The sequence below is a fragment of the Oxyura jamaicensis genome, chromosome 2 (genome assembly GCF_011077185.1).
Source record: "Oxyura jamaicensis isolate SHBP4307 breed ruddy duck chromosome 2, BPBGC_Ojam_1.0, whole genome shotgun sequence".
Lineage (NCBI taxonomy): Eukaryota > Metazoa > Chordata > Aves > Anseriformes > Anatidae > Oxyura > Oxyura jamaicensis.
In genome coordinates this window covers 103,969,210-103,986,589 of record NC_048894.1, presented here as the reverse complement: position 1 = coordinate 103,986,589, position 17,380 = coordinate 103,969,210, and the positions used below count along the sequence as shown (strand labels likewise).

General features: G+C 38.6%; 1 protein-coding gene across 3 annotated transcripts in view; it reads left to right on the top strand.

Annotated features, from left to right (window-relative positions):
* The window catches only part of LAMA3 (laminin subunit alpha 3), a 112,814-nt gene that overhangs the window by 20,674 nt on the left and 74,760 nt on the right, over positions 1-17,380 (top strand). For 2 of the 3 annotated variants that reach the window (XM_035318302.1, XM_035318300.1), the window contains exons 8-16: positions 3,240-3,358; positions 7,611-7,701; positions 8,589-8,720; positions 9,502-9,564; positions 10,865-10,906; positions 12,011-12,145; positions 14,870-15,004; positions 15,816-15,953; positions 16,458-16,504. In XM_035318302.1, coding sequence (XP_035174193.1) covers positions 3,240-3,358; positions 7,611-7,701; positions 8,589-8,720; positions 9,502-9,564; positions 10,865-10,906; positions 12,011-12,145; positions 14,870-15,004; positions 15,816-15,953; positions 16,458-16,504 — 902 coding nt within the window. The remainder of the gene's footprint in view (positions 1-3,239; positions 3,359-7,610; positions 7,702-8,588; positions 8,721-9,501; positions 9,565-10,864; positions 10,907-12,010; positions 12,146-14,869; positions 15,005-15,815; positions 15,954-16,457; positions 16,505-17,380) is intronic. The other variant, XM_035318301.1, reaches the window with a different exon arrangement.

The window sequence follows — 17,380 nt, the reverse complement described above, 5'->3', positions numbered from 1 at the left end:
ATGTCAGAATATTGCCTGAGAAAAGTGGAAACCTTCCTGTAGCATGTTGGGTGAACTTTTCTCCCCAGTCATAACTGCCTGCTGACAAATTGTGGGTGCTCCCTAGCAGAGCAGAGTTTACAGGCATCTTGAAATTTGCTTCCCCATTGCCTATTTGTATTCAGAACGTAGAGACTGCATATATTAAACTTTCAAACAAGTCACTCTAAGTGGTATCAAGGGAGAACTCTTGCTCTGACTTCTAGATTTTATGTCCCGTTGGCAGAAAGGGAGGGACTGTGTATTTAGCTATGTGGCTTTTTTGTTTGTTACTGGAGGGAATGAGGAGTACTTAGTGCAGTACTGCAAGATACAGTCAGCTCCCCTTACGAAACAGTAAAGTATTTAGTAATAATTTGCAACTGGGAGTTGTAAGAAGTAAAAACTCGGTCTTTGCTATCTTATATTGGGAAGAGGAGCTGAGTTATTCAGTATTCATGTCATTATAGTTACTAGATCCTTGATATTGTAAAGGAACCCTGTTCAAAAGTCTGCGTCATAAAGCAGATTTTTAGAAGCAAATCTGTTTTTTTGGGAATTAAGCACGCTCCAGTGTTTCAGGAAGCAGTGTGAAATGTCATCTCTCCAGACATTCTTGAATTTACAATCTAATAACTGTGAACTGTGTTTGGTCTGAAAAATCCTTTCAGCAGTGGAGTCCTGCCTTAGCCTTGTCGCATGTTACCCGTTCATCAATGCGGCCCTTCTGCCTTTCTTGCCTTGGACCCATAAGCAGGGTCCTCTGAGCTTCCTGTCATCTGAATGCTGTTATGGGAGGTTGTTCAAGCCTAGCACTTCTGACAGGTGTCTGTTGCACTCGTTTTTCTGGTGGGGAGCCTGATCCACACATGTGCTTTAGACCCACAGACTAAATAGTCAAGCTGAAGAAGCCACTTCACCTTTCTTCTACCTTCCCCATATTTCATTCTCTTAAAGAAAAGGTAATATTGTAAGATCGACCACATGGACCCCCTTTTTCCTAACACGTACATGATGTCCCACATGGGTGTTTTGCATCCTTCTGTCAGAAAACAGTGGCTGTGTTAGCCATCTCCATGCACAGCCTTTTCTGAGCAAATGTGTTGGCAGCTTCCAGATTCCTTTGTGTCTGGCCTAATTTAACTTGTCTGCCTTTCCTGAGAGTAGTGTAGCCAGTGGGTACAAACGGTTAACAAGGGAACCTTATCTGAAAGCCAAATAGATGTACCTTTATAATTAGTTTGAGGAATAAATAGACTGCTTGTTTGATCAAAACTGCAGCACTAAGACAGAGTGTTGGGGGGAAGAAAAGATGATTAAAACATTTGATCAGAGATAGGCATGTTGGGACTCAATTTTTGGACAATATTTGAAACCTCATTTGAATTCCCCTCTTTGAAAGAAAAATACTTTCTGCCAGGAAGAGAGAGACAAAGAGCATAAATAATGTCATGTTCTTAAAAGAATGAGTTTATAGAAGATCATCTACAAGTTTTGGAGCCAAAAAAACTTAGCTTCTAACTACCTCTGAAAAAATACCCTTTTCAGTTTGGATTGCTTCTAGCTGTTTAAGGTGATTTTTTGAAAGTGTTGGCCAGGTGCAGGCCTCTTCTCCTGGAAGCCAGCAGTGGAGGAATTAAAGCAGCCTCATTAAGCTTTCCAGCAGCCTGAGGTCCCTTTGGGGAAACCGACTGAAAGAGGTCGGTGGGAGCTGATAGAGGTACGGCCAATCTTTTGCTCTGAGTTTCCTCGAGCAGTGCAGGTCAACAAATGGCTCCAAGTTATAAGAAAATACTTTGTGAGGTAGAAGGGGTTTGTGTTCACCTGTAAGAGAAAATGCTGTTACTTTGTCCAGACAAAGTAATTTCCCATCACTGTTAATAGGCATATTTGTGAGCTATATGTAGCTCACACAAGTTTTGGCCCTAGAGCCAAGGAGCTTTTTTTTGCAGTGTAGAGAAAGGGGAATACTCACGTCTGTGCACATATCCTCATTTTGTCCAGCAGCTGGGCTGAGGGTGAACAAAAATATCCTATCTTTGTTCTGCTTTATCACTCCCAGAAATCTTTTTCTTTTTGCCTATTACCTTCTTCCATTTTTTGACTTAGTATCTTGAATCAATAATATATACATATTGTAATGTTTTATTTTCCTTGAAGACTTTTGTGAATTTAAAACCTTCAAAGATCTTCAAAAGCTATCAAAACCCAGCCAGAAAACCTGGCTCTTGACCTATCTGGCTCCTGGCAGCAGACCATGAGGGAATCTGATAAGAGACCACAACTTTCCTTAGCTGTGCAGTTGATAGTTTCTATGGGAAGGCTTCTCTGTCCAAAGATTTTCAGATGTAAAGACCTAGAGGAGATATGCACAATGGTCCAGTTTCCCTTCTTTGTATGATCACATAGCAAGGCATAGAGTTGTGCTCCCAGTTGTGCTAGGTAATTTGAAGAGCATTTGGTAGGTGACCTTGGAAGAAGATGCTTCCTTCATCACAAAGAAAATAGGGTCAGGGCTCTTATTTTTTATTTTGACATGCTTTCAGGAATCCATTGTCTTCCAGAGTATCTTATCCCCTGGTCCAGATGAAGGAAGGATTTCCCAAGTGTGAAGTCATAGCTTTATAAAGTTGTAACTTTAAGAATTTTGTAGAAGAGTTTCTCTGGAGTGCTGGAACACTTATAATTAAAACTTACCTAGCATCACATGTTTATGGAAGCCTTTTTTGCTTTCAGCTTTTTGTTGTTGTTGTTTTTCTTTCATAAAATTTCCTATACGCAAATATGTATATCTTATGTATAGCTGTTTATTTGAAACAAAGTTTTAGTGCACACAGCTTCAGCCCGGATATATTTTTTTGGATGTGGAAAAATAGAAAAAGCATTTGAACATATTTTTCATTATTTTTTAAAAACTGCTGAAACCATTCTTCTGGAGCTTCCTAGTTCTGCTTTTATGTATAAATATATGGTTTTGAAATGGTACAACTGTTGACTCTTCTGACAAATCTAGCAGTACATGTTTTCCTCATGTCTAGATGATCTTCCCAGGTTTCTGGTGTAAAAATCTAGTTGCTGATAAGTAAATATGGGCACTTGAGAACACTCCAAATACATGAGTGTATGTATAAATAAATACTCTAGGTTTCTTTTTCACCTCTGCTACATTACTAAATTCCAGCATCACTATGAAAGCTGACTTGGAATATTAACTTTTTCAGCCTGCAATTGCTATGGACATGCCACTGACTGCTACTATGATGCTGATGTTGACCAGCGTCAAGAAAGCTTAAACATTCATGGGCATTATGAAGGTGGAGGAGTCTGCATTAACTGCCAGGTAAAAAGGCTTTGGTCTGTTTAAGTAAATGGCATTTGAAGAAGGGATACTGGAGTGTCACAATGCCCACACTGACAGTTTGGAGGCTGACCAGTCTAGATAGCTCCATTCCTCTGGTATTGTTACTGGTACTCAAAGCAGGGAAAAAGACGTCTGAAAGTAATTTGCATCATACAACATGCTCGTTAATAAAAAAAATGATACATAAATTATGTTTACACTCAGTCCAGTGTGATTCAAATAAAGCCACACAATACAACAATTAAATGAACTATAAAAGTCCCCTTTCCTGTTATGAACTCTGATGTTTCCCTGCTTAATAAAGGGAAGTAAAATTTCCTAAATAAAATACTGACTCAGTCCAGCTGGTTCTTTACTGAAGCAAAACACAGAGAGCTCTTCCTCACCAGAAGGACTAAAGGAGGGCATACGCTATACAAAGACAGAGATTTCTTGGTATTGAAAACATGGAGTGGCAGAGGGGAGTCTGGAAGTCATCTAGACTAGTTCTCCACTCAAACCAGGAATAGGTATAGAGTTATATCAGGATGCACAAAGAAACACCCAACTGAGTTCTCAAAATTTCAAAGGATGGAGATTACATTGTCTCTGGGTAATTTATTACAGCACTTAATTACTTTAATGGTAAAGAGATTTTTTGCTACTGTTCAGGGGGAATTTCCACAGTTGCATCTTGTGACAGTTGGCTTTTGTCCTGCTGTGCATGTCAGATAAGGCTTGGCCCTGTCTTCTCTCTTCTCTGTAACCCACTCCTGGGTAGTAGAAAACTGCTACTAGGTACCCACCTTCCTTAAACATCTCTTCTCCAAGTCAACCAAAGCCATTTCCTGAGTTTTTCCTTACATGTCATGTGCTTCAGCCCCGTAACAACCCTAGAGACTCAGTTAGTTTGAATCAACAAATGTAAATTTGGAGTCAGAGACGTTACACTGTATGTCACTAATGACTAATACATTATTGTAAAGAGAAGGAATGTCTCTCATCATAAGGAACTTTTATACTGCTATGACTAATTACTTTCAGGGAAGATCATACAAGACTCTAAACAACTTGATCTAATCTTGGAGATATCTCTGCTCTGAGTGAGATTGGACCACCTGACCTCCTGAGGTCTCTTCCAATCTAAATTAGTCATTGTTTCAATAATCTCAGGGTTAAATACAGTTAAATACTAATTTTAAAGGTTGTCTTCCTTTTGTTGTCAGGTCTGTCCGATAACAGCTGACCAGAATGTAATTCAGAGGGAAAATTATCATCAAGCCTATGCTCCTATGACACTTGCATGTAATGCATATAATTTATATATTACCATGCTGTGCGTTTAAAATATAGCTGTATTTAAGCAACAAAAAAGGGGACGTCCAGTAAAATGTATAGGGTATTTTCCATCTTATTGCCACAGTATAATAAGGTACTGTCCAAGAAACAGTCAGAAGAGAATTATTTCTACTAGCATGAGTGAAAGAAATGCCCTTTGTCTTCCAATTGATATTTCTGTGCAGAAATTGTTCATGCAGTCTGATCAGATTTATCATGTTGGTCCTTTCTTTCAGTTCTTTGTTCATGAAAGAGCGTTTTTCTTAAATTGCTTCTAGGACAGAAAAGACCCAAATTAATTTAAATCTGGAAGTCTATGAGTCTATAGTTGTATGATTGATATTAGTTGTTTGTAACCTAATTTTGTGGAAGTTATGCTAGATTAAATGAGTTTACCATAAATCTAATTATAGCATTTTTTTTTTTTTTTACAGCAAAGCACATGGATTTTAATTTACTTTTTCTGTTTATGTCAGGGAAAAAAAAGTGAAAGAAATGGATGCTTGAATGAATATTGAATGTGTCAAACAGTAATAGTATTCAGTATTGTACTTTCCACAGTCTGTTTTATTTTAACTATTTCACAGCTTCAGGAGAGAGAATAAACATAGAATCACAGCATAATTTAGGTTGGAAAGGAGCTCTGGAAATCGCATAGACGAACCCCCTGCTCAGAGCAGGTCTGATTAGATCAGGTTGCTCAGGGACTTGTTGAGTCAAGCCTTGAGCATCACCAACGCTGGAGATTCCACAGTCACTGATGGCAACCTGCTTCAGTGTTTGACTACCCTCCTGATAATGTTTTTCCCGTAATATCTAATGAGAATTTTCCATGTTTCGATCTGGGTTTGTTGCTTCTAGTCCTATTCCTGTACACCTCTGAGAAACCTCTCTTGCTGCTCTTCACCTCCCTTGCTATTTTTAACTCCAGTTGACCTTCGGCTGTCCTAACTCCATTATTACACATATGGGCAATGTCTTTGTGTTGCTCCCAGGTAGCTTGTCCCTACCTCCAGCTTCTCTGTTTCCTTTTTTAGTTTGAGATCAATCAGGAGCTCAGTATTGATTCATGCTGGCCTTCTGCCTTCCTTGCTTGATTTTCTGCATATTGGAAAGGGCAGTTGTTGTGCTAAGGAGGCTATACTTGAAAGTCAACTAGCTTTTCTGGACTCCTTTCCCTTCCAGTGCAGTTTCACCGGACCTTGCCATGCAGATACCTGAACAAGCCCAAATCTGCTTTTCTGAAGCCTAAGATTGTAATTCTGCTATTTGTCTTTCTTGATTGTTTAAGGATCTTAAAATTCAGTCTCCTGATCGCTGCAGCCAAGCCTGCCCTCAGCCTCACATCTTCTATCAGTTCTTTGTTGTTTGTCGGTGTCATTTTGAACAGAGTATCTCTAAGTGCTTCATGAGCCCTTACACCCCCAGATTTCCTTTGATATGTTCAAATTAACTTCTGGGTTGCCTGCACCCAGCTGCACTGCCCTTTCAGCCGATATTGGGGTGGTTAAAGTCATCCATGAGTACCAACTGTGATTGCAGAGCTTTCTCTAGCTGCTTAGAGAAGGCTTCATCTGCCTTTTTGTTCAGGCTCTCTGTAACACACACCTACTGTAACATCAGCTTGTCTGGTCCATCATTTGATCCTTACCCACAAGCTCTGCACAGGTTCATCACCTGTCCCAGCATCAGGGAGAGGCCCAGACACTCTCTGCAGCCCTAGACGTGGACAGCGGCATCCTGCAACTCTGAGAGGAGTCCTACAGTGTTGAGCAGAGATGCTGGGCCACTCTGTGGTCTAAGTGCTGCAACAAATACTGTATCTCCATCTGCTGTGTGATGTGAGCATCACCTCCCCAGTCTAGCATTAGCCTTTCTCAGCAGTAGTTCAGATCTGCAGATGTTAGAGGAAGCTCCTGGCAGAGCTGGAAGCAGAACCCAGAACTATTGCACAAATTAAGAACACCAACCACAAACAGCAACGTCCTGGGTGCCCTGCTAATGAACTGCCCTGCGAGCTGCCATTAAGTGCTGGGTCCCTGTTTGCAGCCCTGTGTTGCAACACTCCCTGAGAAGGAAGTGAGCAGCAAGTGGGAGCCAGGGGAAGGTGCTTGCTGCTTTTGTTGTTCCAGAGCAAAGTTTATCCTCATTTCTGGTCCCCTGCTCGTGAGACAAATGGGCCCACGAGAATGCCTTGTGACAGCTCTTTGCTCAACTTCTGAATGCCATCACTGCTGCATGCTCCTGGCACCCTCGCTTCAAGAGAGAGCTTTAGTGCAAGAGTTGAAATACACTTAGGACTTTGTTCACAGGAGATAAATGTATTTTTGCTGTGGCTAAATTACGATGTTTTTCTTTGTGTCTAAAAGAAGTTTACAGAGATGTTTTGTAGTATGTTTTTCTAATGGTAGATCTGTTTTGTTCATTTTACTTTTGTTTCCTGTAGGCTGATGAGGTTTTGGTTTATTTTGACATTGCTGATCTTGGATAAAAGATATTCAAAATTTAATAAAAAGAATGAATAAAAATTAACGATGCAGTTGTCTGAATGATGTACACGTTGTGATAAGAAAGTTGTATAAAAATAAATTAATATCTGGTGATAGTGTAAAAGGGCATTTTATTCTTAGAGTGAAATTAATTTTTTGTTAAATAGCTCGTTTTCATAATGTTTTAAAGTTAAAATTCAGCTACTTTATGTGAGAATACCATAATTCAGGAAGCTGTATGTTGTTAAAGAACACCAAATGACAAATGTTGTCTTTATTGCAGTAATAATTCCTTTTTTATTTTTCTGTGCTGATCCTTTCTTGGTTGTGTATTAGAGACAGCGTTAAGGATGTTATTGTTTCTTAATTCTCCTTCCAAGTTCATTTTTTTATCTCATATTCTCCTTTTGTTTTATTTTGCACAGCATAATACAGCTGGTATTAACTGTGAGAAGTGTGCAAAGGGTTATTATCGTCCATATGGTGTTCCAGCAAGAGCTCCTGATGGCTGTATACGTAAGTCTTTCTCTATTTGGCATCTTCTCGTAGTGAAGAATAAAATATCCAAAAGATGTTGAAAAACAACTGCAAACAACTTCCTGTGTTGCTTTCGACTCTTTAATGATAATCTTCTCAGCGTATTTGTCATATGAACCTAAAGCTTCAGACTAGCAGTAGGACAATAGGAGGAAGTAAGCCATAAAAGGCTGATGAGGAGGTAGGACCAGCTACACACCCCACAGTGAGCAACACCAGTGAACACCCACAACCCACAGTGAACACCACCTCTGAGAAGCCGCTCTCATCTCATATCCTCATGACCCTGCTTCTCTTAGTTGTCTGACATACATATAAGGTATCTTTTGGCTATTGGTCAGTTGAAAATATTATTGTATAGCTCCAAAGGTGATAAGGATCACTACTCCTCATCTATCTAGTGCTCAACCTAGCATCTATAATAATAATGCAATAAGATGATTAGAAATACAGCATTTAAAAAAGATTAACTGAGTATAGGTAAGAACGAAGGATTAAATTACAAACAGGCTAATAGAACTTTTTGACAAGTAGGAGGAAGCTATGGTTTGTTGTGTTTGGGTACTGAAATGAATGGGAGGTCAGAAGAGCTGTGGGAATGCTGCCATAATGTTGTATGTGGTGCATAAGGGAAGGTGTAAAGAGCATGGTGCCCCGCCTAGAAAATGGTATAGATCTTCTAACTGATACCATAAAGATTAATTTTATGATCTAGAGTACTCAGAAAATATGAAACAGAACGCAAATGTTAATTCTTTAAATAATGACATTCACAACTGCAGATGACATAACAATGTCATTGCGCACTGCTATAGAAGACAAACTAAATATTTTCCAAAAGTGCTTATTTTATCATACTTGCTTAGCCTGCAGTTGTAACTCAGAGCATGCAGAGGGCTGTGAAGAAGGGTCTGGCCGCTGTTTCTGTAAGCAGAATTTCCAGGGAGAAAACTGTGAACGCTGTGCTGATGGTTTCTATAGTTTTCCATTTTGTATCCGTAAGTATACAAATAAAAATGTCTGTCCTCCAGAATTTTAAACATGCTTTAAAGAGTTAGCTGTTTTAATTACAGTTGGTTTGGTTGAACTGTTTGATTTGAACATCTGTTGTTTCAGATTCTCAAGCATACACATTCCAATAAATCAGTTGTCATAACACAGAAGGTAGTCTGGTTTACTTTACAAAAGAGTGGTTACTTGAAAATCAGATAGACTGTGTTTCATTCTCAGAATTCTGAATTAATTTAAGATAATCAGAGAGTCTAGACTGTATAACTCACTTGGACTCAGAGGCAGAATGTGACTAGTGAGAGATGGGGGAGAAAGTGGTTGTGCGTTATCCTTGAGGCCTCCAAGGATTGAGAGCTTGTATGCCCAATAAACCAAGTTTTTGGCATTTCAGAAGATTCTAAAATAATTAAAAATAATTCTAAATTAGCGCCAGTGTGATGTTGGAAAGACCCTCCTGGCAGAGTATAAAGCTGTCAGCCATGAAGGAAAGGTTACAGTTTGTTTCAGATTTTTTAAGAAGTGATTGAGGGAAAGGTGTTAGTAAATCCAAAGAAAATAAACATGAGAGAAAAATGATGTGACAGAAATGCTGAGTGCTTCCATTTACTAAAAATGTTAATAGAAAGAAATATAATGCCATTGATTAATTTAAAATTAATTAATCATGCTCTTTGTATTGACAGGACAGAGCTTCATGATCTGTCATGATTTTTAGTGAAATAAATGTGTCTGTTTCAAATATACCTTATAATTTCTTTTGTTTTAAAGGTATTCCTGTATATCCTTTTACTTCTCCAAATCCAAGCGATGCTATAGCTGGTGACATAATAGGCAAGTTCTTTTTTTTTTTTTTTTTTTTTTTTTTCCTACCACTTTTTTTTCCCTATGTCACTACTTTTCACTGTTTTAGCAGTGCGATTTCTTTCGTGGAGATTTATGTAGTAGTTTTGACAGTGTTGGTATTTATCTTTCAGAGAGCCTTTGTTCTCACCAGAAGTTCATCTTATAGTCTTGTTCATGTTAAACAGTTTAGTGGGATACTTCCAGAAAGAGTTATGGATCAAAATAAGTTTGAGCCTCTGGCAAACATCTGCAGAAGAAGCTGACCATCTTGTTTGATGCTTGTGAATAGATCCATCAAGGCTTTCTGACACGTACAACTTGTCAGCTGCTTTGCAGTGTAAATCTATTTCTTAAGGCTAATTGCCCTCTGTTTTTGGCCTCTTGCACCTGGTGAATTGTACGTTGTGAAGAACTTGAATTTCGAAGAGGGCTACGTATTTCTTACTTATCCCACTGCAAAGCTGTCTGAAATACACAGAATGATTCCCTTGGTGGGCTTTTGTTTTGTAGTGTATATTGTTATACTACAGAACTGAGACATCTCACAGCCAGGGCTAAATCAAATACATACTGCTAATGTCCTTTAAGACCAATAACTTAAAAAAATCTGGCAACCTTTGTCATATCCTAAAAACAATGTGTTTCCCCTTTATTTTTTATTAGTTTAATAGAACTAGAGTTTATGCTGGCAAATGAAAGTGTTTTCTTCTGTGAATGTAGCAGGCACTTAGATATAAGTCAACAGTGCACATCCATTTATATATTTACAAGTTCTAATTGTTTGCTTGAAAGTGTATGCAGTTACTGTTACAGCCTACAAAACTTTAGTCTCCTGTAGCCAGCTGTCATCTTCTTTATATGGCATCAAAAATAATAGCCCTGGTAGGCCTCAGTTGCATGTTTTCTTCTCTCACATAATTTTAAAATGAAAAAGAAAAAAACTGCAATGCTATAACAAGTAAATATAAACAGGAGTAAACTGATTTTAAGCCATTTACATTTTCAACAAATAACACCTCATTCTGAAGGCTTAGGAAAAGCAAATATCTCTAAATGGAAGCTTCTATATCTAGAAATTGTAAGTTAGTGCAGTCAAACTAAACACATAATTACAAATTTATTTATTTTTAAAATGAGATTTGCATGTAAGGGTCATACGAATAGTTTTGTTGGTTCAAGAGTAATAATTGCTAAGTACCAATCTGTTTTTTCATGCAGATATACAAGCTGCATGGTTTTGTGCACTAACTTTTGTTCCTTTCTTTCTTTTATTTCCTGCAATAACTAGAAGGTGGCTGCAAACCAGGGTATTTTGGCCCCCAGTGTCTGCGTAAGTTCCATAGTTTCTTTTACTCTTGGAGACTGAGCCCCAGTGTAAATGCCAACATTTAGCTTCCAAGTGAAATGCCAACTCTAAGATTGTAATACTGCAAATGTTTTTTTTACAAATGTGCTCTTCAGCACGCCAGTTCCACAGCACAGGAGTTCTTGGTACTGACTGTAATGGAAATACAGGACTGTGCAGATGTCGAACTGGATTTCAGGGATTTTCCTGTGATACCTGTGCAATTGTTTTTTGTTTGTTTGTTTGTTTTTCATGACTGCCAGAGTAAGCCAAAACATTCCCGTTCAGCAAGTATCTCCAAAAATCCAAGCTTTATTCAGAATTATGAAATTCTTTTGCCATGGAGATGTGTTTATAAGGGAGTCTCTCAGAACTCACAGAAGTCAAAAAAGAAAAACTCGATGAGGAGTGATTCCTATCTACAAGTGCCTCTATTACATTGATTGCTGTCTATTTTGTGATGCAGCTGTCAGATTCCAGTTTGAGAGTGAATTTAATAATATTATTCCTGATGAAATTTAGAATACCAATGGAAGCATTTCTGTTGCTTATCCTTATGGGCAGAAATTTATGTTTAACTTTAGTTTGCAACCTCAGTTTCATGTATCAGGCTGCCCTTTCTAATCAACACCAGAAAACTGACTGTCTTTAAAGTATTTCAATTAATCAGCTCTGTACTGCTGATTTTATTAACTGCTCCCTCCAGAGACTGTAAATCCAAACCATAAATATTTTATTTTTAGTCTTAACAAAGGCTGGATCTACTTTCAGTAGTCAGCATACCACTTGATATTGATGCATCTGTCCTGAGTGGGGAGAGGCTAAGTGTGCTTCAACCCTGACATTGAATGCAATAGTTACTTTAAGCCAGATCCTTTCTCTCTAACAGATTTTCCTTTATATCTCCTTCAGTACTGAATTCTTACTGATGCTGGTGATCAATAAAAGCTATTATGAAACTAAATGAATGTGAGGAGAAGAGTTTGGTCCTCTTGATCATTAGGGAGTGGCTTTTATTTATTTATTTATGTAATAATAGAAGAGCACTTCTGCAGAGACTGCCTCTGAAAATTCTTTACTTGGTCGCAGCATGTGAATGTAACTCAGCGGGTACCCGTCCTGAAGTCTGTGATTTTCGTGGAAGGTGTCTTTGTCACTCAGGGGTACGTGGACTTCAGTGTGACAGCTGTCAACCTGGCCACCACTCATTCCCTGTCTGTGAAGGTAAGGTTGCAGATTACATCTATATCATCAGACAGACCCCTGAGTAGGCAAACTTTAATGCTTTTGAGGTACTGTTTTTGCAGGAGTTGAAGCAATGTTCACTGCACTAAGTGAGCAAGAGACTCTTCTGTTCCTTGCAGTGAAATCCTCATATATTTTCATTCTCCAAACACTAATTCTGTGCATGTTTCTACAGTAGGAAATAATTACATAGTCTGTTTTCCCATGGGCTTTTTTTTCTTGGTCTGACTGTTTGATTTAGCTTCAGTTAGCACAGCTGTCTTACTAATAACCAAAGGATTTGAAAACTGTTTTATCATGGAGGTCTACAGCAGCAGAGGATGCTTGACTGCTGGCAAAGGACTGGCATAGTAAAAAACAGTAGATCTGTGAAGAACTAATACACTTTTGCAGAGGATCTTTGTTTAGTACCTTGTACAATGTGTGTTGTTTAAATCTGAAAGTGATTTTGCCCGTCACAGTGATTTTTCACATTTTGCCCTTCACAATGATTTCTTGCTAATTTTAACATCATATGGCAGGTCTTGCTCATGTATTCGTGAAACATGAATGATCTCCGTGGGGTTTCACCAGGGCATATGACACCAAGGACTAGCCTGCTTTTTATGTGAAAGGAAGAGTGATCAGTACTGAAGTATAACTTTGAAATGTATAATACTTTTCTACGTGTATGAAGAAGCCATCAAGTCCTATCTGGCCCCTAGGTTTTGTCTGCCTTTGCAGTGAATGAGAGAAGGGCCCTTAGTCCCTGGTAATCCTTGAAAATCCCTGTGCCCCCAGTGGCAGACGGGTTGGGACTAGGTGGTCTTTAAGGTCCTTTCCAACTGAAACCATTCTATGATTAGTGAATTGTACATTGAAAAAGAATATAGGCTGTTGCTGAGTTTTAAAATATACGTTCCTATAAAGGGTAACAGGATTTATGTAGAACATTATGACTTACTTTCTTCTTTCTCATTATTTTTAGTTGCTGATTACAGCAGTCTTCTTCCTTTTGGGCTTTATATACTTATGTCCGATGAATAGCCAGCAGAATTCTTTACGCACTCACAAAGATGTATTATGTTGTGTTACTAAACACAATGGTTGGAATAAAGAAATACTGTGTGACTACGTCTTTATGGTCTGGAGTAGATCAACTTTTTAAAATTAAAAACATAAAGTCATGATTCTGCCTTGGTACACTCTGTTCAGTGGTTTTAAAATACAGTATTTTTTTTTTTCTTAGAACTAAATTAGATAGCAATCTCAGAGCAAATCAAACCCATATTGAATATGTTCAAACTTTTAACACCAAGAGCTGAAAAGAGACATAAAAGATTAAGCATGCAACAACAAATTGTAAAACACAGACAACATAGTTGAAAACACAGCCAGTGGGATTGCTCAAAACTGCAGTTCACAGCTTGTTCTATTAAAATAAGCTGCCATTGGTTAAATTTAAACCAATGCTGCAGACTGTAGTGGAAGACGAGCAGCCCAGCCTGCTACTCCTATTTGGAGTTGTCATCTTCAGAAGGGAGGTAGCTCTATAACTTCTTGGCTACTGCAGCTGAAGCTGTCCTGTCTGGTCTTACCTTGTTGTACTCTATAGAAGCTTTCTGCAACAGGAGCAGAATCAAAATAAAATCTTTAAACTAATTGATGTAAGTAAAATGAGGAGAGAATGTGATATAATACTCAGTTGGGAGGAGACTGTAGTTTTGGTGATGTTTTTGGAAGCTTCAGTATTTGTATTGTTCTTACACAACTTGCTAGCAAGTTCTGTGTCTTTCCATGAAGCTTTGACGTAAACACAGCAAAACCAGACATCCTTGGCTGCAGCACGAAGAGGAACCAAAATGGGGAACCAGGAAAATGAACATGCAACAGAAAGAGAGTACTTGAACAGTGTTTGTTTTATATTTGTCAGTCAGCCATTTCTGTTAGTCAAATAATATAAGAGATTAACTGCAAACCTTAGCCTTAACTGCAAAAACTGCGGCAGCTGGGATTCCTGGACGGGCTCCCATTCCTGTACCTATGAAATATGGGTTTGTGTAACTTCCAGCATCATTTCAACAAAGCAGCACATCCTATCTGTGATAGAGCTGTTAACTTAAACCAGTGATAAATCCGAGAGAAGCACCATGCAGCTAGCTGGTACCGTCTGACAGTGCGCCTCACGTATCATGTGCAATTCTTGCAGTGCACTGCTTGCCAGCTTGTAGAATTGCGACAGGGCAGCAGTTCTTACCTTGTGCATCCTTTATTTGTCCATCATGAAGTTGTGCATCATTAACTGCTTTTCTAGTAGGCTTGTCAGCTGTTAGACCTAGCCTAGCTTTGTGGATGCTTTTTGTCAGAGGTAATTTTTTAAAGATGATGAGTACTTCTCTCATGGGACTTTTCTTTCCGTCTTAAGATAGACTTCTCTTCCTTACACGTGTATTTTACAAGGAATCAAACTGAATGTCTAAATTGTACATCATGGCATTGCAGTAAGAACCTGGTTATCAGTGGTTGAGGAGGCAATTATATTGTAAGCATCTATTTCAGGATATTTATATTTGGTGGTGAAAGTATAGTTTGTCCGGATTCCTCATGATTGTTTAACATTTAAAGGTGTCTTTGGGGCAAATTCTCTTTTAAATAACTACTCGTTTAGACATGTGTCTGTCAGGATATTTAGTGATTTTTGTTTTTATTTTTTTCCCTATGCAGAATGCAACTGTGATTCAGTTGGCTCAGTGGACAATATATGTGGTCCTAGAGGACAGTGTCTGTGCCACGGGAACTTTGCTGGATTTAAATGCAACCAGTGTGCTCCAGGTTTTTACAGCTATCCCAGCTGCTTCCGTGAGTAACAGCCTTTCCTCCTTTTACTGGGGCTTGCCATTTTATTACTACAGTACAGAAGAAAATATATTCTCCCAAATATATTTCCATCAAGGTACCTGAAGGGAGGCTGTAGCAAGGTGGCGGTTGGTCTATTCTCCCACGTGCCTGGTGACAGGACGAGGGGGAATGGGCTAAAGTTGCACCAGGGGAGGTTTAGTTTGGATATTAAGAACTTCTTTACTGAACGGGTTGTTAGTCACTGGAATAGGCTGCCCAGGGAAGTGGTTGAGTCACCACCCCTGGAGGTCTTTAAAAGATGTTTAGATGTAGAGCCTAGGGATATGGTTTAGTGGAAGATTTGTTAGCGTTAGGTCAGAGGTTGGACTCGGTGATCTTGGAGGTCTCTGATTCTGTGATCAAAAACTACCTATATAAGTGTGATAGTTTGTTCCTTCCAAAGCTGGCAACAGTAACACTGAAGATGAACCCAGTGGCCAGGCTTCCTGGCAGGCACACACTCTGGTAGCTCTCCCTAGCACATCACTGCTGTATCTGTTATCTGTACAAGTTGAATTAATGTTAGCATGGTAAACAATGTCAACATGAAACAGATCATCTCAAAATCATAGGTTCCAAGCAGGTGTGAGGACCCTGAATTATTTATTTCAAAGAAAAATGAAGAACAGTCTAGAGAGTATCCAAAACCTCTGCAATACCAGAGTTTTGAAAATTATTGCTTAGTAGGTACAAGGTGAACTCTGCTAATATTATCAATGTGGTTTTTTGTTTGTTTGTTTGTTTTTGTTTTTGTTTTTGTTTTGTTACACAGCTTGTCAGTGCTCTCCTCTTGGTTCCCAGCACAGCACATGTGAGCCAACAGCAGGGCAGTGTGAGTGTCAAACAGGTGTTACGGGGAGACGGTGTGACAGATGCCTTTCTGCAGACTACAGTTTCCCCTACTGTGAAGGTAACATTTGTGCTGGAAAATCCTGCATTCAGTTCACATCACCCCCATTTCATTGTGAGGTTCTTCAGGACATCCTGCTGAGTGTAGTTTCATAGAAATGCGCTGAAGTGTGGGAAGGGAGGGACACACCAGGATTATGTACTAGACGATTTCGTTCATCTTTCTGTATATTTTCTGAAGTGAACTGTAAGATTAAAACCTTTTTTCAACAATGCCACAGAAACTTTAAGAAAACATCTCTCAGTTGTAGGTTGGTGCTACGGTTTTCCAAGTGACTACTTTGTATACCAAAACAATTAGTCCAAACGAGGCTAAGTACGTTTGAACAACCAGCATTAAAGGCTTCTTCTGGTCTTAAAGTTTGAAGTATTTGAGTTGCTCCAAGGTGGCTATTAAGACACTCTTTTAAAGTTGCAGAGGTTACATTGTTGTTTTTTGCATTACTGTATTTCATAGCTGTTTTCAAAAGGTCTTCTAATGTGTTTATTTTTTAACTTCCTAAAGGAATCAACAGTGAATGTGACCCTTCAGGTAGTGCTGGTTCTCATTCCGTAAGTATTCTGTCATTGCAGCTAGCAATATTCATACTTCATGTATGGTCTGAGCCTTTGATGAACACATTCACTCCATCGCTTAAGTGCCTGAAGCCTGATCATAATCTGTGATAGAGTTGCACAAGCTTATTTGTAGAGTAAGAGTGGAAATGACCTCAGTGTTTTATACTTTGATCAAAAAAAAAAAAAAATGCAATTACCTGTCTAGAGTGTTTGGTTTTTTTTTGAATCTTTTATATAGAATCATAGAATCATTAATGTTGGAAGAGACCTTCAAGATCATCTGGTCCAACCATCACCCTGCTACAATGTGGAATATGCATACTGTTTATGTGTGCTTGGTACGCTAGGACACTGATATATACATGCAGATGTGCATATATGCTTATGCATGCTTTGAAGACCTTCTGGTTCTGGGTTGGACCATTTCAGTACCAAATTATTCCCAGAAAAATATTTTTTCGTATTTAGCATTTTAGTATTATTAATATACTAGTATTTATTATATGAAAGTATATACTCGTATTTTAGTATTAATATTAGTAATATCCTAGCATTAGTATTTAGTATTTTAATATTAGTAACATACTGTGAAAAATAACAGATCAGAAACTGTTACGTTACACTCCATGTAAATGGGTTGCAAAGAAGACCCAGAAAAGAAATGTGGCAGGTGGAAGAGGTAGGCTCAGGCATACATCCGTATTCTTCTTACAGCTTTTTTTCAAGTTGGCCACATGTAAACCAGTTACTCCCTGGAAACAATGTTCACAGAATCACAGAATCACAGAATTTTCTAGGTTGGAAGAGACCTCAAGATCATCAAGTCCAACCTCTGACCTAACACTAACAGTCCCCACTAAACCATATCCC